This window comes from Panthera uncia, chromosome D4 (assembly GCF_023721935.1).
Source record: "Panthera uncia isolate 11264 chromosome D4, Puncia_PCG_1.0, whole genome shotgun sequence".
Classification (NCBI taxonomy): domain Eukaryota; kingdom Metazoa; phylum Chordata; class Mammalia; order Carnivora; family Felidae; genus Panthera; species Panthera uncia.
The window spans coordinates 902,896-929,730 of record NC_064807.1 but is presented as its reverse complement, the minus strand read 5'-3'; the positions used below and the strand labels follow the sequence as shown (position 1 = coordinate 929,730).

At 58.2% G+C, this 26,835-nt stretch overlaps 1 protein-coding gene across 3 annotated transcripts in view; it reads right to left on the bottom strand.

Annotated features, from left to right (window-relative positions):
- FGD3 (FYVE, RhoGEF and PH domain containing 3) overlaps positions 1 to 26,835 on the bottom strand; it is a 55,801-nt gene that overhangs the window by 17,262 nt on the left and 11,704 nt on the right. For 2 of the 3 annotated variants that reach the window (XM_049635329.1, XM_049635462.1), the window contains exons 1-10: positions 23,175 to 23,275; positions 15,036 to 15,185; positions 13,700 to 14,222; positions 9,166 to 9,255; positions 8,388 to 8,524; positions 6,818 to 6,974; positions 4,427 to 4,565; positions 3,919 to 3,977; positions 1,231 to 1,377; positions 125 to 217 (exon numbers count right to left, since the gene is read on the bottom strand). In XM_049635329.1, the coding sequence (XP_049491286.1) occupies positions 125 to 217; positions 1,231 to 1,377; positions 3,919 to 3,977; positions 4,427 to 4,565; positions 6,818 to 6,974; positions 8,388 to 8,524; positions 9,166 to 9,255; positions 13,700 to 14,182 (1,305 nt within the window). In that variant the 5' untranslated portion in view covers positions 14,183 to 14,222; positions 15,036 to 15,185; positions 23,175 to 23,275. Of the gene's footprint in view, positions 1 to 124; positions 218 to 1,230; positions 1,378 to 3,918; positions 3,978 to 4,426; positions 4,566 to 6,817; positions 6,975 to 8,387; positions 8,525 to 9,165; positions 9,256 to 13,699; positions 14,223 to 15,035; positions 15,186 to 23,174; positions 23,276 to 26,835 lie in introns of those variants that run through there. The other variant, XM_049635381.1, reaches the window with a different exon arrangement.

Sequence of the window (26,835 nt, the reverse complement as noted above, 5' to 3'; positions counted from 1 at the left end):
AGAAGCTCAAGAAGTGGGTGAGGGACCAGGTGCACAGTGGTGACGCTCCAGCAGAGCTTGGTGTCCCCGCCCCCCTGTCCCATGTCCTGCCAGGGAAGCAGGTGAGAGGGAGGGGCTCACCCACCTGGAGGTCGGAAATGTCCATTTTCTCCCGGACACTGAACTTCTGGCCCATGAGCCGCAGCTTGGGCACACAGTAAAGGATCATGCTGTTGAACTGCAACAGGGACAGGCACCGGGTGAGGGGTGCCTGTACCCCCACAAAGGAGGCACTACAGAGAGGTGGCTTGGCAAGGCCCTGCGGCTGGGCTGGACGTGGCTCCGTGGAGGGCAGGGCGGGGAGCATGGTGGGTGGGACGTGCTCTTTGGCCGAGGGGGCGGGGAGGGCGTGCTAGGAAGGGCGTGGCTCTAGGAAGGGCGTGCTAGGAAGGGCGGGGCCAGGGGCGTGAACCCGCGGCGGGCGTGGCTTCATGCCGGGGGGCGGGGCTCTTGGTCAGGATGGGGTTCTGTGGTGGGGGGCGTGACAGGCAGGGGGTGGCCCTGTGGAGAGGACGGGCAGGGGGCGTGGTTCTATGATGGCGGGTGTGGCTCTCTGTGGGGCAGAACGCGGTTCTGTGGTGGGGGCGGGGTTCTGTGGCAGGGGCGCGGCTCCGTGGGCGGCAGTGCTGGGTGCGAGCAAGGCGGGCAGAGCCGGAGCGTGCCAGGTATAGCGTGAGCCTGCGACAGATGTGGCTCTATGGCTGGGGGCCTGGCGGGGGCGTGGTGATTATGGCGTGGCTCCGTGGCTAGGTTCTGTCCGGCAGTTTGGGGTTCTGTGGCGGGGGGTGTGGCTTTGTAGCAGTGGCTCTGTGGCAGGGGCTCTGCGGCGGGCTGGGCTGGGCTCTGTCGGTCAAGTTGGGGGTTCTGCGGCAGGGGAAGGGGGGCGCCCCGTGGCGGGAAGGGCAGGGGCGTGGTTCCCTGTGGGGTTGGGCGGGGCTCTGCTGCAAGGTGCGGCCGGTAGGCGGGGCTCCGTGGTGGGGGCGGGGCTCCTGGGAGGGCTGGGCGGAGCTCTGCAGCAGGGAGCTGGGCTGGGCGGGGCTCTGTCGGTCTGGTTGGGGTCCTGCGGCGGAGGCGTGTCGAGAAGAGGCGTGGCTCTATGGCTGGGGCGTGGCGGGAAGGGCGTGGCTCTGCGGCCGGGGCGGGGGGGGGGCGGGGCTCTGCGGCAGGGAGCTCGGCTGGGAGGGGCCTCACCAGGAAGAGGTGGCGGTCCTGGGCAGTGCCGTTCTTGGCAGACAGCTTTAGGATGTGGCCCTCCTTGATGAGCTCGTTGGCGGGGTTTACGATGTCCTCCTCGCCACCAAGTCTCTCATACACCTCCAACAGCTTGTGCATTTTCTCCTGTGACAGACACAGGGCTTAGGCCGCCACATGGGCACAGGGACCAAAGGGCCCGTGGTGGCCACCCTGCAGGTGCGGCCCAGAACCAAGATGGGGCAGCAAGCATGCCGATGAAGAGGTGGGAGGGACACGCCAGGTGCCACTCAGGCTGGGCGTTAGAGAATGAAATGAAGTCGCCCCGCAGAGAACGACGAATAACAGCCACTAACACCACTGCGATGGGCCAGGCTGGGCTCCTCAATTCCAGCACGGACCCTATGACGTAGGTGTCATTTTATCCCAGTTTAGACAAGGAAACTGAGGCATGGAGAAGTGAAGTGAGTTTCTGAAGGTGTTTCTGCTAGAGAACAGGGACTGGCCCTCTCATGACCTCTACGTTGCACCCCCAGTCCCTCTGTGGTCAGAGGAGGTATTTCCGGTGGCTGCAGCTTTTGCCCTGGACTGTCATCACTGCCTGTGGTAACCTTGCCTGGTTTCCTGTTCCTCTCAGACCATGTGGCCCACGGCCGTCAAGACGCCAGACCTCTGCGGGCTGGAGGTCATCTTCGTCTGGCCTCAAGACTGCTTGGGTGGTCACATGGCCACGCGGGTTGTGATAGGAAAGGGTTGGCAACCTGTGGCCCCAGCTCTGAGCCGAGAGGCCATGGGCCCTGCCCTGCGCTGCCAGCACCAGGGCTAGAGCTGGGACCAAAGGAATGAATGCAGCAGAAGGCAGAGCTGAGCCTGCAGGAACCTCAACTCAGTGACACAGAGCCTGGACCTGCCAGGCCACAGCAACGGCTGCCCGGAGACCTGGCCAACCTCAGCCTGCACACCTCGGAAGCAGGCTGGTTTGGCTAGCCCTCTGTCTCTGGTACAAACACAGGTGGCAGATGTGGGTGTAGGGGTAGAAGGGGGAGCCAGCATAGAGAGTAAGCAGGAGCAGGCAGGGCATGGCCAAAGGGCCTTGCATGTACTGGGGGGCTGGGCGTGTACCTGGCGTGTACTGGGGGACTGGGCATGCAACTGGTGTGTACTGAGGGGCTGTGTATATACGTGGCGTGTGGGAAAGCTGGTGTGCACCTTGGAGGCAGTAGCAGGCCAGAAGATTCTGAATAGAGAGTGACAAAACAGGTGCCCCATAGAAAGCTCTGAGCTGGAGAAGTGTGGATCAAAACCGGGGAGACTCTCAGGCTGGGAGAAGCCAGGGCAGTGGTCCAGGTTGAGCGGGGGTAGGGCCTGGTACAAGTGTGGAGAGGCTCCCGTGAGCACACACTGATAATTCCCTAATGCCATGCCCTGGGGTCAGACCAGGACCCCACACCACCCGCCACCCCTGGCAAGCAGAGACCTCACCAGACTAGGGGAGAGAACCGCTGCAGGTGTGCTACAGGTGGGGCAGGAGTCCACCAAGGAGGAGGCCTCATCTACGCCCCTCAGAGATGGAAACCTGTGGGCACTCCCCCAAACGTCCACAGGCTCCATGTTAGCTTGTGACCATGGAGTTCTCTTTGGCCTCCACCACATTTAGCGGGGAGGCAGAAAGGGAAATTAGACAAAAAGGACCCAGGGTGAAATGTAACCTGTGTAGGTTGCGGTGGGCACCCCACAGTGGGCCTGATCTCTGACTGATCTGTCCCTGGGGCCCCAGAGCAAACTGGGGACAGGCAGGTAAGGATGTGGGGCTGGACTGCAACACAGCACCTATGGGAACCAGCAGCTGCCTCTCCTTTCTCACAGTGAGAGACGTGGGGTCGAACAAATATTTCACTCCTTTTCCTCTCAAAAACAACAGTGCCCATGTGAAAATAAATTAGGTCTCAGGATTGGGAGACCCTAGGGCCAGCTGATGGCACAGGCTCACCCAGATGGCATCACAGGTGCAGTGCAGAGCTTATGGGGTTTCCCAGTGAGGCCAGGGATTTGGATTCTCCTGTGAACCGCCCCGATCTACAACTCTGGATGAGGACTTAGAAATTCTGCCCAGGCACTGTGCAGGCCAAACAAGGGACAGAGCCACCTGGGTCACAACAGGGCATGAAATCTACCTCTAGGTAGATTTGACCTAGGCTGTGTTTGGAGGTGATGAAGTTTGGCCACAACCCTGATGAGAGACCCCAGAGAGAATGATCTGCCTGCCATGTGCAGACACAAGAGAACAGGACAGAAGTCTGGGATAGAAGCTGCAGGTGCCTCCATCTGGGCTCTCCAGTGTTCAGACCTGCCACATACACACTGTCGTGTAAGCCCGTCTGTGGGATTTTGTGACAGCAGCCTGCACTAAGACAGAGCTTCAACGAGTGAATGAATGAATGAATGAATGGTGGGTCCTGTTCTGAGCACTCTACGTAGGGTGACTCATTTGATCCCACAACAGCCCAGTGAGACAGGTCCTGTCAGTGACCTCACTTTACATATGGGGAAACTAAGGCACAGGGCACTAGACAGCTTACCAACAACCCTAGAGTTAGTAAGGGGCTGGCCTGTAGAGCTCGTGGCAGAGGTGTGAGTGGTGTGCACGCTGTGGGGCCCTCAGGCATCTGCCAGGATCCCCACACTCACCATTTTCCGGATGGCGGCGTTGGAGTGGTTGGCGGCAGTGGAGATGAGCTCCAAGGACCCTGCGGGAAGAAGACGTGGAGTCAGGCTGCGGGGTGCCTGCTGGCGCCACACACACATCCTGACCTCACCAGGTGCTGCCCTGCTCCTGCCCTTTCCCTGCTCGGGAAGGGTGGGGCCCTGCAGACACACTCCATTTTGTGGGGGTCTGCGGGGGGTCTGCCGGGGCCGGCACCCCACTCCCCCTGCCGCCACAGTTACTGCCTGTGGACCAGGAGCTGCCCCTTCCTGGGGCCTGAGCTTGGCCAGCATCCAGCAGCCCTCTCCCCAGAACCAGTGTCCACCCCTCACAGTGCAGGGGGGGCAGATGGTTCTCTGTCCTCAGAGACTCAGTCCCTTCTCCAGCTGTGCTTGGGGGCGCCTGGCTGTCTCCCCTGCTCTGTCCCGGTCTCTCTTCTCTCTCTTTGGCTTCCCAGCAGGGGCCCCGGCTCCCACTGCCCAGGAGCCTCACTTTCTGCATCCTTCCGGTCAGGGGCGTCTCCGGGGAGCCTCTTCAGATAGTCCTTGAGCAGCAGCTCGTAGCGGGGGACCCTCTGCACGGGCTCCAGCATATGGTGCTGCAGAGTCAGGTTCCCGCACACCTCCTGCTTCTGTGGGGGCGACAGACACACGCGTGGACCCTGGGCCCTCATCCCTGCTTATGGCGCCACAGCACCTGCACCCTGCTGAGTGCAGACCACATTTACAGCGGGGTAAACTGAGGCTTGGAGAGGCTGCACAATGGAGCAAGGGCCCAGACTCCCAGTGCTAGCTCCTTTATACACGTCCTTGCTGGAGTCCTTGCACCCAGACGGCTTCTTTCCCTCACTGGTAACTCCCCCACTCCATCAGGGGCTGGGCCTGCTCCCCTCCCAGACATCAGGAGTTCTCTGAGTGCTGCTGTGTGTTCTCATAGAAATGCAACCCTGCCTGCGTGCAGGGGTGGGCTCTCAGGCCCTACCCTGCCCCTGCCCAGCAAGGCTCACAGGCTCTCTACCCCCTGGCCCTCTGCTCCCACAGTGCCACCTCTGTGCTCCCCTCTCGGGTCCCCTCCCCTTGCTGCCCACCTCCTCTTCCTCGCAGATGAAGAGGAAGCACCCCTGTTGAGGCCCTGCTTGCCTCTTACAGAGTCCCCCTCGCCCCTGCCAGGGGAGGTGCACTGTCCACCCGCTGTTCACCACCTGTCACCTGTGCCCACTCAAGGCCCACAACAGAACGGCTTCCAGCTCAAATGAGCTCCAAAGGCTCATTTGACACGACAGGGCTGGAGAAACACCGGCCTGCAACTGTCATGAACACGATCCTCCCGGCAGGGGCGGGGGCGGGGGGGCGCTCGGGCCGACAGTGCCTGCCCCACCGCTGGGCCTCCAGACCCTGCTGATGCAGGCGGCACAAACTCCCGGTTCCTGCTGGTCACTCGGGGCTGGGGCTCAGCCACGGGCCCAGCCGGGGAGGCTGGAGGGGGTATTCTGTGGAGACAGCTGGGGCGGATGTGGCTGCCGGGGGGGGAGGAAGGACTCGGCATCAGCACTGTCCTCTCTGGGGCGGGAGGGAAGCTGGGACGCAGGGGGATCTCGGACTGTACACTAGGAAATCACAGGTGACCTGACGGCTGCAGGATCTGGGAAAGATACAGAGTGGAGTAAGGTGTGTGTCAATGCATGTGTACACGCACGTGTGTGTGTGTGGCATGTGCACACACATGCACTCTGTGGTGTCCAAGTGTGGCGCTCAGGGTAAACAGATGTTGGGACAAGCAGCTAACTATTCACAAAGATAAAGCTGGATTCTTACCACAATCCTTTTGGAAACTATTCTGGAGTAGCAATTCTAATTTTTTAAAATGAAGACATAACATAGCCGTGGGATGGGAAATGCATTTGTAAGCATTACTTTGAAGATTTCTTAAAGCATTAATATATTAAAAACTAGTGAAGGGGCACCTGCGTGGCTCAGTCAGTGGGGTGTGTGACTCCTGATTTCAGCTCAGGTCATGATCCCAAGGTTATAAGATTGAGCCCTACATTGGGCTCTGCTCCAACAGTGTGGAACCTGCTTGGGATTCTCTCTCCTCTCTCTGTCCCTCCCCTGCTCGTGCTCTCCCTCTCTCCCAAAACAAAATAAACATTTTAAAAAAAAGAACTAGTAAACGGGAGTGCTTAAAAACAAAAATTTTGTATGGCAAACAACATTAATAAAATTAAAAAATAAAAGATCAATGAGGAAAATAACTTGTAGGACACAGAAGATGTTCTTAACATATAAAAGCCTGGGGCGCCTGGGTGGCTCAGTCGGTTGAGCGTCTGACTTCGGCTCAGGTCATCATCTCATGGTTCATGAGTTCGAGCCCTGCGTCGGGCTCTGTGCTGACAGCTCAGAGCCTGGAGCCTGCTTCGGATTCTGTGGCTCCCTCTTTGCCCCTCCCTACTTGTGCACGTGCGCATTTTCTCTCTCTCAAAAATAAACATTTAAAAAATTATACAATGAAAGAGAGAAAAAAATTCCATTAAAAAACATTAAAAATCTGAAAAATTGTTAAACAAAAAAAACGTGACATAGAAGAGACTACTGCAGCAGAGACGTGACCGGGCGGCTTGCAGAAAGACAGAAGGAAGACCGATACACATTTCCCTCCATGCCTGCGTGGCTGGTGAGTGGGAGACACGGGCACTGGACCCAGAATCTACCCAGAAACACATCACACCCCTCTCTGAGGCATGCTTCCCTCCTGTGAAATGACAACTAGGGTTCACGTCCCGTGGTTACTGCGTAGAGCTTCTGGACACATCCTGCTGTTTCACTGAACTTCCCTGTGCCAGCATGCGACCCAGCGCCATGCTGCACAGTCGGGCGGCTGCCCTACCTGTATGCCTTGGATGATCTCTTTGAACAGCGGTGAGCGCTGGGTCCAGGTGCTCACCAGCTCCACAGCGCGGTCGAAGTTCTTGACGTACTCGCCGTACATCTTGAGGAACGGGGCCAGCTTCTGCAGGATGTCTCCAAGCCGGGGGTTCGTGTCCCTGTGCGGGGGAGACAGGTTGTCCGAGAAACAGCTTGGGCAAGGGGCCAGAGGTAGGACAGGGACTCACCAGGAATCTGTGGGCCAACAGCCCAGCTCCCAGCTCTGTGTGATGGTAGGCACACCGGTCACCCTCTCTGAGCCTTACTTCCACCCTACCTCCCATATCCCATGGGCTGGGAAACAGCAGGTTACACAAGGTAAACGAGAGGATCGTATGGGCCCTTCGACAGTGCAGGCACAGGACCGCTGCTCCAGAGCAGGGGTGCCGGCGGTGACGTGACCGCTCAAATGACAGACACTCATCAAAGAGCATCCGTGAAACCCCATTTCAGCCGTTAGATGAGCAGATTTTAGGAACAAGGGGCTGAGCAGGCACTGGCCTAAGAAGGGGAAGGAGTGCAGTGCTGAAAACGGCATGGACGGGGATGTGAAAATGAACTTCAAGAGGAAAAAGAGATCAACAGCCTTTGACCTTGGAACTGTGGGGAACTGATCCTAAAGAGATGATCAGAAAGCAAGTGCAGAGAGCCATCCACTGTGGCATCACTGGACCGTGCACGAGGGGACATCGCTCAAAGGCTGGCCACCTGTGAAGGCAGGCGGGCAAGCCCCTGGGGAGTATCTGTGCACATGTGGTCTTTCTAGATCCTCAAGGAGAAAACCCACTTTTAAGCAAGTGTGGACAGCGGCCCTGGGGACTGTATAACCCTCACTGCAGGTGGAGTACATCCTTACAAAGGACCGACCAACTGCCAGGGACCCTCCCTGACACCCGAGTCAAGGTTCCTGGCGTCTGTGCTCTCAGTGGCCTGGCTGCAGCTGGAGAGTGGGCTCTTGGGCGCCAGAGAAGGGAGGGAGCAGCAGAGGCCCCAGAGCGAAGCAGCCGCACCCGGAACGGGGGGGGCGGGGAGTGGGGGGAGGCACATGCTGTGGAGAATGGCAAGTCTGGGGCCATGCCTCACGGCCGAGCTGACCCTCTGCTAAGAATGCTCAGAGGGGCAGAGGGACAGGACCGCCCCTGGGGGCAGCAGCAGAGGATCCAAGGGGCACTGCGAGGGGGAACATCTCAGTTTTTAAGGCCAAGGGGGAGTATACATGAGGAGGGAAATGAACCTGCCAGCACTGTTTACTCGATGTTTGAGATCCCATAAAGCCCTGAGTGGGTATTAAAGTCCCTTTGATTTGCAGGTGAGGCAGCCTAGATGTGGGGACACTGCATGGAAGGAGCCAGGCCCTCAGGTGCCTCCTTGTCTTTCAGGCACACAAACCAGATTGAGAGGCCGCTTGGTCGTGAGAATTCCACAAAACCACCACGACAGAGTCGCCAGGGCCCCAGCCTCCACCAGCATTGAGGTCATGCTCCTGGGGAGATGCCCGCCCCCGCTTCCGAGGGACCCGGGGCCACGCTCACCACTCCTCCGTGATCCGTGTCTGCAGTTCCGGCAGGAGGAACTGCCCGTGGAAACGATAGATCGAGGAGATGTTGGAGAAGATGCCTGTGGTGACTTCCGGAGGGATGCCTGCTTCCGCCAGCTGGGTGCAGAAAACCTGGGGTGCAGAGGCCCACAGAGCGGGCGCTGAGCGAGGGCTGCTGCAGACAGCACGACCGCATTTGCCCCGTGAGGCGTTCGGGAGAGGCTGCTGCTGCCCGTTTTCTTCATCAAACTGGCTCAAACCTCTGGTTTTACAGCGAGCGAACTTATGGCTGAGGAGTGTGGGTGAGGCAGACACAGTCTCCTGCTGATGGGGACGGGCCATCTTCCCTCCACCCACCTGCCACGGGACCTGGGAGGTCCCGAGTTCCTTCCTCTGCTCCGTGAGCTACAGACAGAAGCAGCACCTAGCACTCTCTGAGTTCCCCAGGGGTTTACTTGCCGTGCCCATAAATCCTGTGCTGCTGTGGGGACAGGGAGGTGCCAGCCACTGTCCCGACCACTTACGCAGAAAGATTTCCAGAGGCCATTCACGAGCTGAGACAACGCAACTGCCAGGCAGAAAGACCCCGCAGTGACAGGACAAGACCTCTGTCCCAGAGCCCCAGGCTCAGACGGCGAAAGGGAGGGGTCTCTAGACGAGACTCACATTCCAACCGTAAGGCCTAGCCAGCGCCATGAGATGGGGACTCTGCCTCTGCCACTGCACACAGACACCCTCACATGCATGAAGAAGGGCCTGGCCGCGTGTGCTACCTGGTCCAGTAGGTGCAGCCGCCTCACGTAGGTTTTCTCTGTGTGCAGGAGCTCCTGGGCGATGTGGAGCAGCTTCTGGGGCTCAGAGCACTGCAGAGAGAAGAGCGTCAGCTCCCTGGGGAGGCGGCTCTGACGCTGGGTGACCAGGGGTCCCGGAGGGCCGGAGGAGACCGCTAGGCCTGGGACTTTTCGGGGAGGTTTCTGGGGAAGGCACAGCAGCTCCTGCCAATCCCCTCAGAGCCTCTGCAGCCCAGAGACAGCTCTGCCCTCCCGAGACCCTGGCCACAGAGCCGGTGGAGCAGCCACATCAAAGTATCCTGTGGCCTTTGTCAGCAAGATGGCAGACCAGAAAGGCGCTGAAATCAAAACCTGTAAACCAAGAACACTGTATCTAGAAAAGCTGTCCTTCAAAAACGAAGAAGAAATTAAAAAAGAGTTTCCCAAACAAACAAAAGGCGAGGAGTTCATTATCACCAGACCTGCTCTGTAAGAAATGCTAGAGTCATGCAGCTGTACAAAAATACAGGCGCTCTGGTAAGGAAAACACATGGACAGATAGAACCTGTATTATTGTAATTCTGGTGCATAAAATTTAAATGACAGAAACCATTAAAAACCTGGAAATCTACACTAAAGGGTAAACAGCATATCAATGTGTAATTCATGACATCAGTAATGGAGTGGGGAGGAGGGGCTGCTGTAAAGGAGTGGTTTTTGCAGTCAAAGTCAACTTGTTACCAGTTTAAAATAGAATGCTATAACTTATGGTGTTTTATGTAACTTCAATGGTAACCACAGAAAAAAATACCTACAGAATATACACAAAAGGAAATGAGTAGGGAATCAAAACATACCATTACAAAAATTCAATGAAAAATAAGGAAGGCGGTAGGAAAGGGACAAAAAATCCACAAGACATGTAGAAAACAATGATCAAAATGGCAATGGTTAAGTCCTTCCCGATCAGTAATTACTTTAAACGTAAATGGATTAAACTCCCCAATCAAAAGACATGGACTGGATGAATGGATTAAAAAAATACTATCCAAGTAACTACTTGCTGTCCACAAGACACTCACTCTCGATTTAAGGACAGACATAGGCTAAAAGTGAGAAGGATGGAAAAGATACTCCATGCACATAGAGACAAAGAAAGAGCAGGGGTGGGCACACTAATATCAGACAAAACAGACTTTAAAGAAAAAGACAAGACAGAACTTCTGTTACAAGACAGAACAAGGGACAGGATATAATGATAAAAGGATCAATGTAGACACAACCACAAATGTTTATGCACCAAGCCTCATAGCTCCTGAATATAGGAAGCAAACTTGATAGAACTGAGGGGCGACACGGCAACACAGAGATGGTAGGAGCCTTGTGTACCCCATTTTCCTACTGGACCTGCAGACAGAGTCCCAGTGAGGAAACAGAGGCTGTGAACAACACTGTAGACCAACCCGCCAAGCAGACATACACAGAACCCTCCACTCAAATCAACAACCTAACTTTACACCTCAAGAGATGAGAAAAAGAACACCCTAAACCCAAAGCAGTCAGAAGGAAGGAAATAATAGAGATTAGATCAGAGATAAATGGAACACAGAATAGAAAAACAATGGAAAAAATCAACAAGACTAAGGGTTGTTTTTTGCAAAGGTCAACAAAATTGACAAAGTCTTAGCTAAATTACTAAGAAATAAAGAGAGAAGACTCGAATTACTAATATTAGAAATAAAAGAGAAAACATTACAACTGATGTCACAGAAATAAAAAGGATCACAAGAGATTGGTATTAACATTCACACTCCAACAAACTGGACATCCTACAAGAATGGATAAATTCCTAGAAACACATCAAGACTGAGTCATGAAGAAATAGGAAATCTGAATAGACCAACAATGAGTAAGTAGATTGGCTAAGAAATAAAAAACTTCCCAAAAAAGAAAAGCCCAGGACCAGATGATTTCATTGGAAAATTAATACCAATCTTTCTCAAATGCTTCCAAAGAATTGAAGAGGAGAGAACAGGTGTGCCTGGGGGGCTCAGTCTGCTAAGCATCTGACTGGATTTCGACTCAGGTCATAATCTTGCAGTTCATGGGATCCAGCCCTGCGTGGAACTCTGTGGCGACATCAAGGGTCCTGCTTGTGATTCGTGCTCCCTCCACCCTCTCTGCCCCTCCCCCAGTTGTGTGTGTGTGTGCTTGCTCTCTCTCTCTCTCTCTCTCCCCATCCCCCAAAATAAAATAAAAACTTAAAAAAAAAAAATAAAGAGGAGAGAACATAGCTGAGCTCTGTGAGTCCAGCATTACCCTGATACCAAAGCCACTCAAAGACTTTATAAGGAGACTACAGAACAACCTCCCTAAAGGACACTGATGCGCAAGTCCTCAACAGAACAGTAGCAAATTTCATTCAACACTACCTAAAAGGATCATATGCCATGACCAAGAGAGATTTATTCTGGGATGCCAGAGTGCTTCCATCCATCAACATTCAACACACAACATTCACAGAATGAAAAACCCCACCTGATCATCTTAATTGACACAGAAGAAGCATTTGATAAAATGCAATACCCTTTGTGATAAAAGCAACATACTATGAATAAACGGGGACTTCCTCCACATAATAAAGGCTGACTTGATGTGTGTGACCCTTCCACATCAGCATGCCCTCACTCTACCTGGGTGGGGGGACGTGAGGCACAGGGTCCCAGGGCTCTGGTCCAGTGCCTCACCCCAAGGATGGGCCAGTGTGTGATGTTCTAACCAGACACCCAGGATGGAGAAGGCAGACAAACCCAGAAGTGTTGGCATCTCCGTATTAGAGACACGAAGACCTGGGCCTTCCCCAGCAAGCCCCTGGCCCCGGGCACACCCCCAGAGCCCGTGTGGGCAGGATGGGACAAGCCTGGGGTCTGCACCTGCTCCCAGCACCCGGGACACACCTTGAGAGCCACAGGTGGTGTGGTCCTTAGTAACCACATCATTTATTTTCTGCATTGAATTTTTTTTAACATTTTATTTATTTCTGACATAGAAAGAGACATCGCACGCACGAGTGGGGGAGGGGCAGAGAGGGAGGGGGACAGAGATCTGAAGGAGAGCCCCACGTGGGGCTCAAACTCCCAAATGGTGAGATCGTGACCTGAGACGAAGTGAGACACCCAGATGCCCCTATTTTCTGTATTTCAGGTGTTTGGACATCTTGGGACCTTGCTGACCCCACAGCAAGGGCCCCTCCCAGGTCTGGCTGTTTCTTGCAGATATAAAGGACCCACGTTCAATCGTGTCTTTCACATGCAAGCCAGGCCACGCTGATCCAGACATCTGGGAACGCGTCTGTGCCCAGGGCACACTAAGGTCATTCAAGTTGGCCAATCCAAACTTGCTCACCCTGCTTCTCCCGTTCCTTCCCACAGAAACCACAATGTGTACTTGCCACAGTTTGCACCCCCTCTGCCTCTTGACCCACTCTGGTCCTGCCCGTGTGGCCCCGTGGCCCGGCCTGCTCCTCTTCTTGGGAACTATAAGTAACAAACCATCCGTTTTTAAGTAAGCTCCACGCTCAGTGTGGGGCCTGACGCACAACCTGGACATCAAGACTCACGTGCTCTACTGACCGAGCCAGCCGGACTCCCCACCATCTTTTTCAACGGCTGCCGCCTCCTGATGCGTTGGCATTACCACACCCGAACAGTAACAAAACCTAGATTAAACCACAGCCCCCGCCTGCCTCCGAAAAGTTGGCTCACAACAGCGAGGGCGCGTGGTGGCCCCTCGCCCTCCAGGCCTGTCTTCTGTCTCGGTCACGTTAGCCAGTAGGCTCTCCACCGGGGCCAGCAGGTCGGGGGTCCCCTCCACCGGGGCCAGAAGGTCGGGGGTTACCTCAACCAGGGCCAGCAGGTTGGGTCACCTGGGCTTCTCGTAGGACCCAGTCGCACCCTCCCCACGCACAGGAGTCTCTAAGAGCCAAGGGCCCCCCGCTTCAACTCCCCATCCCCACACGTCCCCGCACGGCGCCCAGAGCCCGAGATGCTGACAGGACACAGGTGGGTCTGTCACAGCACACCCGCCATGTTGTGGGCATATCTCCTTCCCGGAGCATCTGCACAGGGCTCGGCTCCTGTGCCCAGGCTCCCCTCCCGCCCCTGCCATGCTCCACGGTGACCTTGGGGCTCCCCATTCCTAGCACAGGGGACACTCATGCTGCCTTCCTCACAGGGGCTCTGCCAGGCGGGGAGCCAGTCCTGGTGAAGGGTGTGGCGGTGGTTCCATTGGCACCGAGACCCACCGTCACGGCCACCGGGGGTGGGGTCCCCGTGCCACCGTGTGGACATGTTAACCTAGGCTCGGCAGTGAGGTTGCTGCCTGAGGTGTTGGGGCCCCTGCCCTGCCCACTGACCTGTTGCAGGGCCTGTCTGACGTGCTGACGTGCAGCCACTACTGGAACCAGGCGGGAGCGATGCCACCGTGACCCTCAAGACCCTTCAGAAGACCCCTGCTGCCTGGAGACGGGGTGGCCTACCTTGGCTGTGTCCGCACGGGCCCCCGGCGGGCTGTTCTCGGTGTCTGGCTCCTCACCGCTACCTTCGCCCACATCATCGCTTTCGGCCTCCTCCCGCAGGGCCCCACCTTCTGGGGCTGCCTCTGGGTGTAGTCCCGGGACCACGGGGCCCAGGCCAGCCTCACCACCCTCCTCACAGGGAAAGTGCTCGCCGGCCACGCTGCAGGATGGACTGTCGATCCCACTGTCGCGATTAGGGATCTTAGCGCCACCACTGGGGTCCCCCGCGGGGCCTGCATCCGGGGGCCTGTCCCCTGCGGTCGGGCTGCCGGGACTCCCGGGGTCAGGGTCCTTGCAGGGGGCTCTGGGCCCAAGGGGCAGTGCTTGGAACTTCCCTGGGGCTGCCTTTGGCAGCCCCGGGGAAGAGCAGTCAGGCCCGATGTTCGGCTCCGCCAGGGCAGCAGTGGGGGTCGGGGCTGTTGAGGACCCCTCTCCTGACTCCATCCTCAAAGCTGAGCTCTGTGGGGGACCAGCCAGGGGCTTCCTGTGGGAGGAAATGAGCAGGGTCAGTGCCAGCCAGGCATGGACCAGTCCATGGGCACAGGCATGTCCCCCCAGAGAAGGGAGGAGGTGGGAGGGGACTGAGTGTGGAGTGAACAGCCCACACAGCTCCAGCTAGGCCCTATCCAGACAGACTTTTAGAGAATACCAAATGGAAAACATTTTATTTTTAAAATAAAATTTTTTTACATCAAAAAAAAAAAGAAGGAGAAGAGACAGAAAGGGAAAGAAGAAGAAAGGAGGGGAGGAAGGAAAGGAGAGAAGGAGGGAGAGAAGGAAGAGTGGAGGGGGGAGGGAGGGAAGGGGGAAGGGAAGAAGAAGAGAAGGAGAAAAGGGAAGAGGGAGGGAAGGGAGGAGGGAAGGGAGGAGGGAGAGAAGGGAGGAGGGAAGGGAGGGGGGGAGAAGGAGTGCCGCAGTGTGAAGCCAGCCACTGCTCAATACATTTAAACCACATGCACAAAAGTCACGGTCATGAGGTCACCAGCAGTCTGCGAGGTGCTCTGGCTTCTGGGTGCTGTGTACCCCATGATATAGTTCTGAAGGGACCCTCCTTGGTATCACTGGGGCTGCGTGTCTAACAGGTGATCAGGCACCTTCCACAGACCCGGGGCCAAGGAGGCCAGGGCTTTGCTCCAGATTCCCCCCCACCCCCTCCCAGCCAGAGCACCCTGGAGCTACTTCCTGCTTTCACCTCCCACCTCTCCTGGAGGAGAGGGAGTCAGGTGCCAGTCTGGGAGGGTGGGGCTGGGCCAGGGGAGATGACATTCCCCCAAAACCTTCCTCATGCCCCACTTACCTGGCCCCAGGTCCCCAGTGAGGGCTCTGCACCTGGCTCCTTGCTGGCTGCACTCCTTCCGGGTCACGGTCGGTGGCTCAGGCCAGAAGCCGGCGTGAGAGGGACTGGCCGAAAGTCTCCTTCCTGCCCATCACGTTAGAAGTGGGGGTCCTGAAACAACACGGTGGGAGAGGGAGCATGAAACCGCCGGCTCGGCGGATGCCAGAATGCCAGGCCAGCTCCAAAGGTAGCGGGTGTAAGGGCAGCTTAGGGCCCCGCCCAGCGCGGCCAACCCTGCAAGGGTCACGGCCACAGGCGGAGGGAGCACAGGGGTGGCTCGAGGGCCAGGACTGACGCCTCGGAGTCAGGGTCGCACCCGGTGTGCAGAGAGCCGGCGGGCACCCTCCCAACACCCCCAGACGCGGCGCCCAGGGCTCACGCCCACAGTCAGCCCAGCGGCCAGCAAGCAGTTTCTGCACCCCCTCCCCTCCTCCCCCGAGAGACAAGGCTAAAGACCACCAGTGGAGACGCAGCTCCCTCTGGCTCTCACACAAAACCCAACAGGCATCCAGGGCCTGGCCCTCCCCTCCGCGGCGCTTCAGGGCCGGAAGACCTCAGGGCAAAGTCCTGACGCACCAGCTCTGCCTACGGCACCTGCCACCTGCGTAGCTGGCTTCCGTGTGGCGGGACTGCTCCCGAGCGGACCTTTCCCTAAGGGACACCAGGCCACAGCAGGACGCACACCCTGGCTGCCACGCTCCCAATCGCTTGACGCAGTGGGGGGGGGGGGGGGGGGGGGAAGTACCAAGATTTCCATCCTGCGTTGTGCTCGCCGTTCGGAGACAAACTCAAGTTCCAGCAGACGCTCAGGACACAGCCCTGCCAACGCGTGGCTGGAATGCGGGCGGCAGGCGAGGCCTCCCTGGGTCCAGCGGGTCGACCCGCACCAGGTGCGGCCTCCGCAACCCCACCTCAGGCTGTCCTGCCTCTGGTCAGGGTGGAGAGACAGCCTCCACCGGGCGGCAGAGCACAGCGCCCCCAGCAGGTGGGAACCGGCACTGCGCGCACTGTCACCCAGCGGGACAGGGACCCGGGTGACAGTCCAGGAGAACAGGAGGTGGCGGTCACCAGGCAGAGTGCTGGAAGGAGAGCCCGTCAGGGAGCAGAGCGCTGCAGGGCCCCCAAGGATGGCTCAGCGCACGCGAGAGGGCGCCACGAGACCGAGGAGGAGCCCCTGGAGGGCATGGCACGGGTGCGGGCTGGGCCATGCGGTCCCCACGGGGGACCCACGGGGAGCCCTGCTCAGGTCCCAGGAAGCCCCCGTTTACACGCAGCGTCACTGCGTCCCTGAACAACGTTCACAACCGGTGATGAGAGCACAGACCAGGGAAGCTGCGGGCCCACGTCCTACTCCGTGCACAAGGTCAGCAGACACGGGGGCGCGCACGACTGTCTTCCAGGAGCGGATCCGCTGGGGGCAACAGAAACCATCCCGACCGAATCACAGAGATAGCGGGATGTGGAAAAACCCAGCGGCACGGTGTGCATGTACCTGGACTCCCCGTGTATATAACTGCAGGCCAAAAAAAGGGATTGAGCAGGAAATGCTTGAGGAAATCATGGCCAAAGTGTTTCCTGATTTAATAGAAGCTATAAATCCACGGATCTAAGCAGCTCCGTCGATGCCAAGCACAAGAAAAGCGTGCACTTAAACATTTTTCCACAGAGAAAACTCTAGGCTTACAAAGCCTCTCTGGCGAATTCTGTCCAACATTAGGCAAGAAATGATATCAACTCGACACAAAGCTTTCCAGCGAGGGAAAGAGAACGCCTGCCAACCGCACGGATGGCTCTGGAAACACCGTGCAGGGTGGAAGCAGATGGACACGAGGGAAGGTCCTCATCTGCTGCTCCATCTACAGAGTTCCGGGAGACGCACACTACCCTGCGGTCTGGGATGCCGGGCGGCTCACTGTCGTGACCGGGGAGACCGTTTCACAGGTACGGACGCGTGTGGAAACGTCAGGTTGTGCGCTCTGAACACGGGCAGTTCCTGTGTCGGTTACACCGCACAGATGGTGATGCCTCTGACTTGCTCCAGCTCGGCAAGTCAATGTCCCCAAGTGCCATTTTCCTTATTCCAGGAGGGACGGAGAGTCAGCCAGAGCACAGGGCCAGGCCTGTGGCCTAGGGAGGCTCCGGCAGCACTGGTGCCCACCTGGGCATTCCCTTCCGGAGGAGTGGGCTGCATTCTTCCCCCAGAGACCCGTGGGCCACGAAGGCCCCTTCTTCCAAGGGCAGCGGCAGGAAGCAGCTCAGCCAGACAGGAAAGCCCAAGGCTCAACATCAACGCGTCCTTCAGGGAACGCAGAGCACCGCCCCCCACTCTGACTCAGGAAGCCCTGGGATGCAGCCCACGACCTTGCTCACCCCAGGACTGGTCTCCCCGCTGCCTTGCCGAGGCCAAGGTCAGGGAAGGCCAGCCCAGTTGCTGCCCGCCTTCCACGCTGCTCAGGGGACCAGGCGGCTTCGGGGAGGGAACACACGTGTGCACACACACACACACGCATGCTTCCACAACAGGTGCACACACACATACACACACACCACGTGCCAGGAGCTGTGCCAAGCACTTCTGCACACCTGCCCAGTCACAGTCACCAGTCACCAAGGTGGGTGATGCTCTGTGTCTCAGACAAGCAGCACCTGGGAGCCTCTATCCAGACACGCTGCTCTGAATCCCGGACTGGGCTCTCGGCTCATTCTGACATGTCCGGGGCGGGGGGGGGGGTGGGGGTGTCACCACGGGAGGTGACACCTCTAGCAGGCCCTGGCTCTCCCCTTAGAAGCCCCGAGTCCCCCCAGCTGAGTGAGGCTGGCTCCTGTACCTATGCAGGACTCAGCCGGGGTCCAGGGCCCCTGACAGCCAAGACTGCCACTACCCAGCAGAGAAGGCGCCAACACTGGGGCTGGGGGAGGTTTGGGCAATGTAGAAGTACGGACAGATCAAATGTCCCCCTCTGTGCAGGGTGCTGGGGACCATGTAAGTGTCTCCACCGCAGCAGCCAGCAGACAGGGAGGCATGAACGCTGTTGTCCCGGGCCTGGGGCCCTAGTACTACCCGAGACAGGCAGGGACGGTCCTGCAGATGGACCACAGGGCCGACCGCTGCTTAGTTTCCCCTGTGGCGAGGTCTGCTCCTCAGGAGCAGCACAGGAACCCCTGCTGGAACCACCACCATCTCTGTCTCTTGCCGTCTGGCACCTGGCACCCTGTCAAATAGCAGCCGCCAGAGGCGTGAGGCAGAGAAGCCTCTGGAACTGTCCCGGCCCTGACTGGCCCCAGAGAAACCCTGAGTGAGAGCCACCTGGCAGCACCCTGCCAGTCCCAAAACTATGCGAGATATTCAGTGGGGCTGCTCTCTCCCCCACCAAGCTCAAGTGGTTGGTCACCTGCAGCAGGTGACCCGAACGAGGCTGAAAATACCATGGGGCGGCACCAGGAACCTCTGTGCCACCACACCTGCACGCGGGTCCAGGCTGGGAGACACGGCTGCAGAACCCACGAGCTGCCAGTGAGAGAGGCCCATGACCCGGGGGTGCTCCGCTCCAGGTCAGGCACTTGTGTTGGGGCCTCAGCCTGCGGTCTCCGTCCCGTCTGCTGAGCACACGCAGGCCCTGGCACGCGTCTGGGGTCAGTGGGATCTTGGAGGCGGGCGGGGCCACCAGGGTAAGCTGAGCACGGAGGAAAGGAGATGGACCGACACGGTGCTGTCCCTGCCCGCTGGGATGCCCACACCAGCTTACATCCTGACTCAAAGTTCCTGCACTTTTGCAAATGGTTTGATGCATCCTTTCCAGAAAACTTAGAAGTTGTGGGAAAACAGAAAGGAAGTTAGAGCTCCCTGTCACCCTAGCACTGGGATGCTCGTGTGGGCAGCCCCCTGGGGACTGGATGGTCCCAACAGGGTCCTGGTGGGCTGCAGCCTTTCTTAGAGACATGCTTTTGTTTCAATGCCGATTCCAACACGAATGCGTCTTGTCCTCAAGAATGCTTTCCTCCCAGAAGAACTGAAAGCAGAGACTTGAACGAGTACTTGCACACCCATGTTCACAACATTGGTATTCACAAGAGTCAAAAAGGAGAAGCAACCCAAGTGGTCACGGGGGATGATAAACAGCACATGGTGGGTGTGTGTGACAGAACATAACTTGCCAGTAAGAGGAGACAGACCCTGACACCTGCTACCTCACAGATGGGCCTTGAGGACATGATGCTGAGGGCGGTGAGCCCGTCACAGAAGGACATACCCCGTGTGATTCCACCCATGCGAGGTCCCTGGGGTCGTCAAATCAGAGACAGAACATGGATGGTGGACCCCGGGGGCGGAGGCAGTGGTGGTGGGGCCAGGGCAGTTCGTGTTTCTAAGTCTCAGTTTGGATGAAAATGTTCTGGACGATGGATGGTGGGGATGGGCTGGAGAAAGATGTGAATACACTTAATGCCACTGAACCAGACCTTTAGAGTGGCTTGGATGGCAAACTTTATGTCACCTGTATTTTACCACACACACACACACACACACACACAGTTTTTTTAAAAAGCTGTGTTTTGGAAAATCCTATCAGAAGTTGTGTGAACCAGAGTCGAGACAACAGTGATTCAAAAGCACCTAAAACCTACTCCCCCGCTGTGCCTTGGCCTTTTCTCCACACCCCGGAAGCGCCTTGGCCCGTGGGGACACGCAGTTGTGGTGAGGGCTTGGCCCAGAGCCAGCTGCCTGAAAACCGGTTGACCTGCTGCTGCTAAGCCACTGCTCTGCTGCTCTGTCCCCTGCCCCCCGACCTGGTCCTGGGGCTCGAGCAGACGGGGGGATGGGGACTGTGACACAGACCTGGGGGGAATCCTGACAGACCTGGGGGGGGGGGCCCACACTTGGTAATGGCTGACACAAATGGGGAGGGGGGACGCTGACACAGATCCGGGGTGGAGGGGGGGAGTGTGGACCTGATGGACGCACAGCACAGGAAGGACGCACAGCACGCAGGTGTACGGTAAGCGCACAGGACGCTCGGCACAAGGTGCGCACCGCAAGCTGGTGAACGGCCCGGGGGACGCATGCGCACAGAATGCACAGCATGCGGGACGCACGCGCAAGGATGCACAGCAGGAGAGGTGCGCAGCACGCAGGTGTATGACACACGCACGAGACGCACGGGACGCTGATAACACAGCGCGCGAGACGCATGCGCACAGAACGCACGGCTCGCAGGACGCACGCGCGTGGGACGCACGATACGCGGGGCACATGGCACAGGGGACCCACATGCCCAGAACGTACGTCACCCAGGACGCACAGCATGCGTGACACCTGGCACGCAGGTGTACGGCATGCGCAAGGGACGCATGGCACGCAGGACAAACAGCCTGTGGGACACACGACACGCAGGTGTACGGCACTCGCATGGGACGCACAGCACGCGGGTCTGGCTGTGCCTGCAAAACCGACCGCCTCCGCTGCCTCTACTTACTGTTTCCTTTTCTTTCCTATTTTGTTTCCCCCTTGAACTTTCTGTATACGCGCGTACTTCTGTTTCCTGCTGTTGGTATTCACCGTCACTGCACGCTGCAGCCCTTGCCAGCCATCACACAGCTGCAGGAAGAAGGCCCGGCCTTCCCACCGGTGTGTAGGCCCATGCGGGCGCCGGGCTGTGTGGCGGGGTTGCGTGCCGGGGGTGGGCCACCAACTTCTGGTGCTGCACTGAGCCACCTGCTTCTGGGGTATGTGTGGCCCTACCTTTCATTATATCTGAAATTTTCACTAAAACATCTAGTGAGACAGGCAGACGTGCACCTTCCCAAAGCTATCTCACGGAAACCCTGCCCCGCGCTGCCGAGAGCCACCCTGTGTGCGTGCACCCCGGTCCCACCCGGGTCCACACCGCCCTGGGGAGGCCTCCCCACGGATCCCCACCTGCGGTCACTGTCCCTGCTGCCCCGGTGGAGCCCTCCCCATGACAACAGGTCTCACCTGTGCAGTGAGTGACCTGCCAGGTAATTGTGGGAAAGGGACATCACCTTCCCAAACCCGCTCACTTGGGCGAGCCAGAGTGCCATGTCCTGGGCGCCCACGGGCTTCATTCGTGTGGGCCCGTCAGATCCTGCAGAGCACTCCGGAAAGGTCAGTCACCGTCCACCTGACTGGACACCTACACGACCAATCATCACCATCATATGCGAGACCTCAGATAAGGAACATATCCCAGACAGAGGGAACAGCATCCCAGAGAGGTAACAGCACCCCAGCCAGAGGGAACAGCATCTCAGAGAGGGAAGAGCACCCCAGCCAGAGGGAACGGCATCTCAGAGAGGGAACAGCACCCCAGCCAGAGGGAATGGCGTCTCAGAGAGCGAACAGCAACCCAGAGAGAGGGAACAGTGTCCCAGCCAGAGGGAACAGCATCCCAGAGAGGAAATAGCATCCCAGACAGAGGGTATAGCATCCCAGACAGAAGGAATAGCATCCCAGACAGAGGGAACAGCATCTCAGAGATGGAACAGCATCCCAGAGAGAGGGACCAGTGTCCCAGCCAAAGGGAACAGTGTCCCAGCCAGAGGGAACAGTGTCCCAGAAAGGGAACAGAGTCCCAGACAGAAGGAACAGCACCCCAGCCAGAGGGAACAGTGTCCCAGCGAGAGGGAGCAGCATTCCAGAGAGAGGGAACAGCATCCCTGATGGAAGAAACAGGGCAAACGAGCATCAACCTGGCCATCCGGAGAACAAGGTCATGCGCCTGGAGATGGAGGAGGTAGAATCTTAGGGCTGCAGACAGAATGGGTCTCCCAGCTGTGGGCAGCTAGGGGGCTGTGCAGGTGGGCGACGCCCCATTCAAGGCTGGGCTTCACATCTGTCCTACGGTTTGACTTCCATATTCACCTCCTTTACTGAGGTGCCTCACTTTCGTCATGTGTCAGTGGGAATCCTCAGAATCCACCTGGGGCAGGTGCTCCCAGCACTGGGCCAGCAGGTGCACCACTGTCACCGTTGAGTCCAAGGACAGCCCCATTCCTGGGCTTTTGAGGGGCTCAGGGCAGCAATGCTCCGTGTGACCTCAGAACCTCGTTTAACCCATCTGAGCTCCGGCCTCAGCGGACCAACTGAGGTTCAGGCCTCTGCGTGTCAGGGCATATGGGCCCGTCCAGTTTCGGAGGCCCCTGAACTGTAGGAGGTGCTGGGCTTTGTGGGGAGACGGACATCAGCCCCGAGGAGGGGAACCAGGGCCCCCAACATCCTGCAAACACCCAGCTGGAGACAAACCACTTCCTCCCTGTGCACCCGGCCCCACCCGGCTGAGCTGTCAGGCTCCGAAGGTTTGAGTTGGGCCCGAGGCCAAGGCCCAAAGCTCCCTGTTTCCTCTCCTGCCCAAGTGGCTGAGTAGTCGGCCAGTCGACTGCAAACCTGGAGGGCCCTGGGAGCTGGGTGCTCGGGGCGCAGCTGTGCCCCTGGACACACCCCTGCTCCGCACAAACACACTGGCGTCTGGCTCCACCCACAGCCACCTGTGGTGTGCCCCCACCCAGGAGTCAGCCGTGTGGGGTTCCCAGGGGGTCCTCCTCCCCAGTAGGGCCGCCACAGCCAAGCCCTGTCAGCATCTAAATTGCAGGTTGCAGAACCTTCCAGAGCCGCATTTTGTGGGAAGGCCTACCCGCCCGGGGACTGTATCTGGGACCACCCACCCCTCCTAAGCCCAGGCAAGGGAAGACCAGCACTGGCCAGAGCCTCAGTGACAAATGTGCAGGCCGGACCCACGGAGGGGGGCGGTCACCCTGAGCCAGGTCGGCCTCAGACCCCGGCCCCTCCCGGGCTCCGTTCACCTCAGCCGGTCTGAGCAGCCCCAGACGATGCCGAGTGCTGTCCTGGCAAACGGCGTGCTTGCCGCTGGATGCGGCCCATAGCACCCTGGTTCTTCACAAACAGGCCCCCAGGAGGCAGAGGAGTGCGCACAACACGCCGCTCACGCACCACCACACGGTTCCTGCCTTGGAGCCACCGACCCCAAACGGCCCCTGCTCTGAACACCCTCGTCCCCAGGAGTGCCCCGTGCAGCACCAGCACAGGCTGCGGGGGCCGGCAAAGACCCCGGAGCTGGAACCACTCACCTGCTCTCCGTGGGAGTGTGTGCTTCTGTCCGGGGCGGACCTCAGGCAGCAGCGAACACAACTTCCTTTTGCTGGTTTTGCAACACAGGTCACCAAAGACGGTGCCTTTGCACTTCCGCGTCGTCACATGCCCAAGCTCACTGGTTCCCCAGCTGCCTCTTCTGTGAAAGTACAGCCCTAACCGGCTGGAGAGCTGTCCAGGCCCCGCCGAGCCTCTGCACCGTGGCCTGCGGTGGCTTCACAGTGCCCTGAACTGTCCTGGGCACGGACGTGGCGGAGGCCCCAGACTTCCTGCCTCCAGCTCGCCTTGTGGGCTTTTCTGCTCAGATCTGCAAGCACACGACACTGGGACCCTTGGGGTGTCCAGCAGATGTGAGCAGTGGGGTCTCCTAGCTGAGAGGAGGGCCCAACAGACCATCAGAGGAACGGTGAAAAGGGCCCACCCTACCCATGACACTCCATGACCTCGGGGAGTAAATACGCAAGAAGTGGAGTCCTAGAGCTCGGGCCACGAGTTCTGCCCGCCATCCAATGGTGGCTCCTTCATCCCGCCATGATGCTTCTTTAGAGACAAAGTGATTCTTTGAACCTTGATGTCCTCGTTGCTGGCCGGGGGTCACTGTGGAGCCCCCCCGGGGCAGCACTGCACACACAGGCAACGTGTGAGGGTGAGGAAATGAGCAAAGGGGCAGCTAACGGGGTTCTCTGGCCCACGAAGACCTGCCTCGTGCATCCCCACAGCTCACGTGGCTCCCCAGTGGGGTCTACACAGCACGCTCGCTCCCATGCCCCGCTGTTTGGGGGCGGTCAGGCTTTACCTCCAGATAGCCTTCCTTCTAAGCTGAGGTCTGAGAGAGTCTGTGAGGGAGATGCCGACCGAGGTCAGCCCGCAGCGGGGGCCGCCGTGTGCACGGACGCAGGTACACTTCCTTCCAGGAAGCCCGAGGCGGGTGCGCATTCTGTGTGGCACCCCCCCCCCCAGCCGCCACCTCACTGAGGACTCAGAACTGCCCCACCCGGCAGGTGAAGGACAGTGGCCGGTGTCACACCGGCACCTGGGCTCACGTCCCGGCTCTCGGGCCAAGAGCTCTGTGCCACAGAGCCTCTCAGAGCCCCTCTTCCTGTGCCATCTGCGCCATAAGATGGAGAGAATACGGGGTACATGGGGTTTTTGGGTGGAACGAGGGCCTGGCCCGTGGCAGGGGGACCCTCCAGATGCTCCCGGCTCAGGTGTGGCAAGAGCAGCACCTGCCACCTTCCCCCAGCGTGGCCCTTGCCCGCTGACATCCCTGAGCCAGGACACTGGCCGTGGGACCCCATCAGGACCTGAGGACCCAGGCCCGGAGCCCTGCTGCACACAAGTGGCCTAAGAAGGCAGGGATGAAGGCACACAGCACGGCAGCAGGCCAGGTGTAAAGACACAAGAGTGATGAACAAAAAGTGCAGCGGGGCGCGGCCTGGCTGGAGAGCATCCTATGGCGGGCGGCGGGGGGGGAGGCATGTCAACCAGGGAGGTGGCACCGTCCAACAAGGAACACACTTGTGACAGCCGGCTCCCAGGATGGCCGGGGAACAGTCACATCTGGGTGTTCCTTCACTGCACACCTGTGTCGTTTGCTTGGGGCTGACCCGGTGACATGCCACTGGGACACCAGAAACGAAGAGGGCGACCTCCAAGGTCAGGTCTGCCTTTCCCTCCTGGGCCGCTGGCTCTGGGGGAGCCGCTGCCACGTGGTGAGGACCCTTAGGCAGTAGTGTGGAGAGCCCTGCGTGGGCAGCAGCGGAGGCCGCCAGCCGGCCGCCAGCACCAGCCTGCCTTGAGGGAGAATGAGGGAGTGGATCCCTGCCTGCCCAGCCGTCAGGTGAGACCGCAGCCCCCGCCTCACCAGAGACCTTGACCAGAGCCAGGCTGCACCTAAATTTCTGACCCACCAATGAAAATAGAATTGATAAGTGTTTACTGTCATTTTAAGCCACGTGGCTTAGGTTGTTTGTTATGCAGTGACAGGTGATATACTGCGGTCATCAGGAAAAAGGGCCAGGGGTGACCTAAGGTCAGAGGGTGTCAGGCCACAGGGGAGAGACATCTACAGACAGTCTTGTTTTAAGGCACTATTTCTCTAGCCAATGATTTAATCAGTGGCCCAACAGACCAAACTGGGGCCTCAACCCGGAAGGGCTCCCTGATGGCGGTGAAGACCCGTTCTGTGCTGCTCACTCTCGGTGAGCCCAGAGGGCTTCTCGGGGTCCGAGGCTCTCTGGGGGAAGGCCGCACGTGCCCTCCCGTCTTCCATGCACCCACCCTCCACGGGCGCTGCTCACATGACGCAGCCCTGGACGGTGGGAGCCCTGTGCCCCCTCTGGTCCTGCCCCTTGTTGAAAACATCCGGAATTAAAGTGTTTATTTCTTTGTAAAGAAAAAAAACTTGCCAAGATAACCAAATTCTCTCTCCTGTCCTTTGATAGATTTCTGGGCACAAACATTAAAATTCCATGTTTACTAAACACATTATGGTGCCCCACATCGGATGTGGGTAAAACGTGAGTCTGTGGCCAGTGGCATTTCCCCCAAGCTAAGCTTCTGGACAAACGGAGCTCACTGTGTGGACGTGGACATTGGGAAAAGCTGTGTCCAGGCTACCCAGCAGCCCCTTGTATTGTCTCTGCAACTCGTCTGTGCCTCTAAAATTATTCCAAAATCAGTATTTAATGTTTTAATGGATGGAACGATCGTGTTGTGGGACCACGAGCCACGCTGCTTTCCCTCAGAATCATGCTTCTCACAGCCTTTCATGTCCTGAATAACTTTAACCAGGGAGGCAACGTGAGGGACATAGGTGGTAAAGACAGTCACTGGACGCAGAGTCATCTGTCTGCTGTTTTCACGTGCAGGGCCTCCACTGAGCCCGCACTTCATCGCATTGCAACTTGGCTCGGTTTTGTGTCTTCTTCAAGATTCAGACAGCTGGCCTCCATTGGATGAGTCACCTCCGTCATTTAGTCCTGGTGAGGAATGAGGGATGCGTGGGCTGTGGAATGATCCAGAAGCTGATAGCTCACAGAAAAGGAAATCTAAGTGGCCTGCCACACATGTGATGGGACAGCTACGGCCCACACCCACGTACCCTCTCTTCCCGTCAGGTTAGCAGAGACCCCTCCACAGGATGGGTGGGGCGAGGGAAGGGGACACTTGCCCTTTGACCCAGCACTGACCACTCCAAAATCAGTGCTGAGCATACTGCACAGGTGCGTGGTGGCGAGGGCCAGGTGGCTCCCTGCACCAGGGCGGGTAAGAGCAAGCCTGGAAACAACCAAGGCCTGAGCACTGGAGGGTGGACTGCACGGTCCTGGGTCAGTACAGAGAAGCACCTGGCCGACGGCTGGGGTGGCAAGGACTCCTCATGGGCTGGTCTCTAAAACGGGATGAAGTACTGGCCACAGAATGTTCTAGTTGTGAGTGCTGCGTTTTTAAAAAAATGGTTGTGAGAAAAAAGCCTACCTGTCTATGTGGGGAGACCACAAACAGGGCAAAATATTGACACTTGATAAATGGAGAAGGATGGGGGGAGCACGAAGGAGCCCAAGGGAGGAGGATGGGGGAGCACAGGGGGAAGATGGGGGAGCACAGAGGCGAAGGAGGATGGGGGAGCACGGGGGGGGG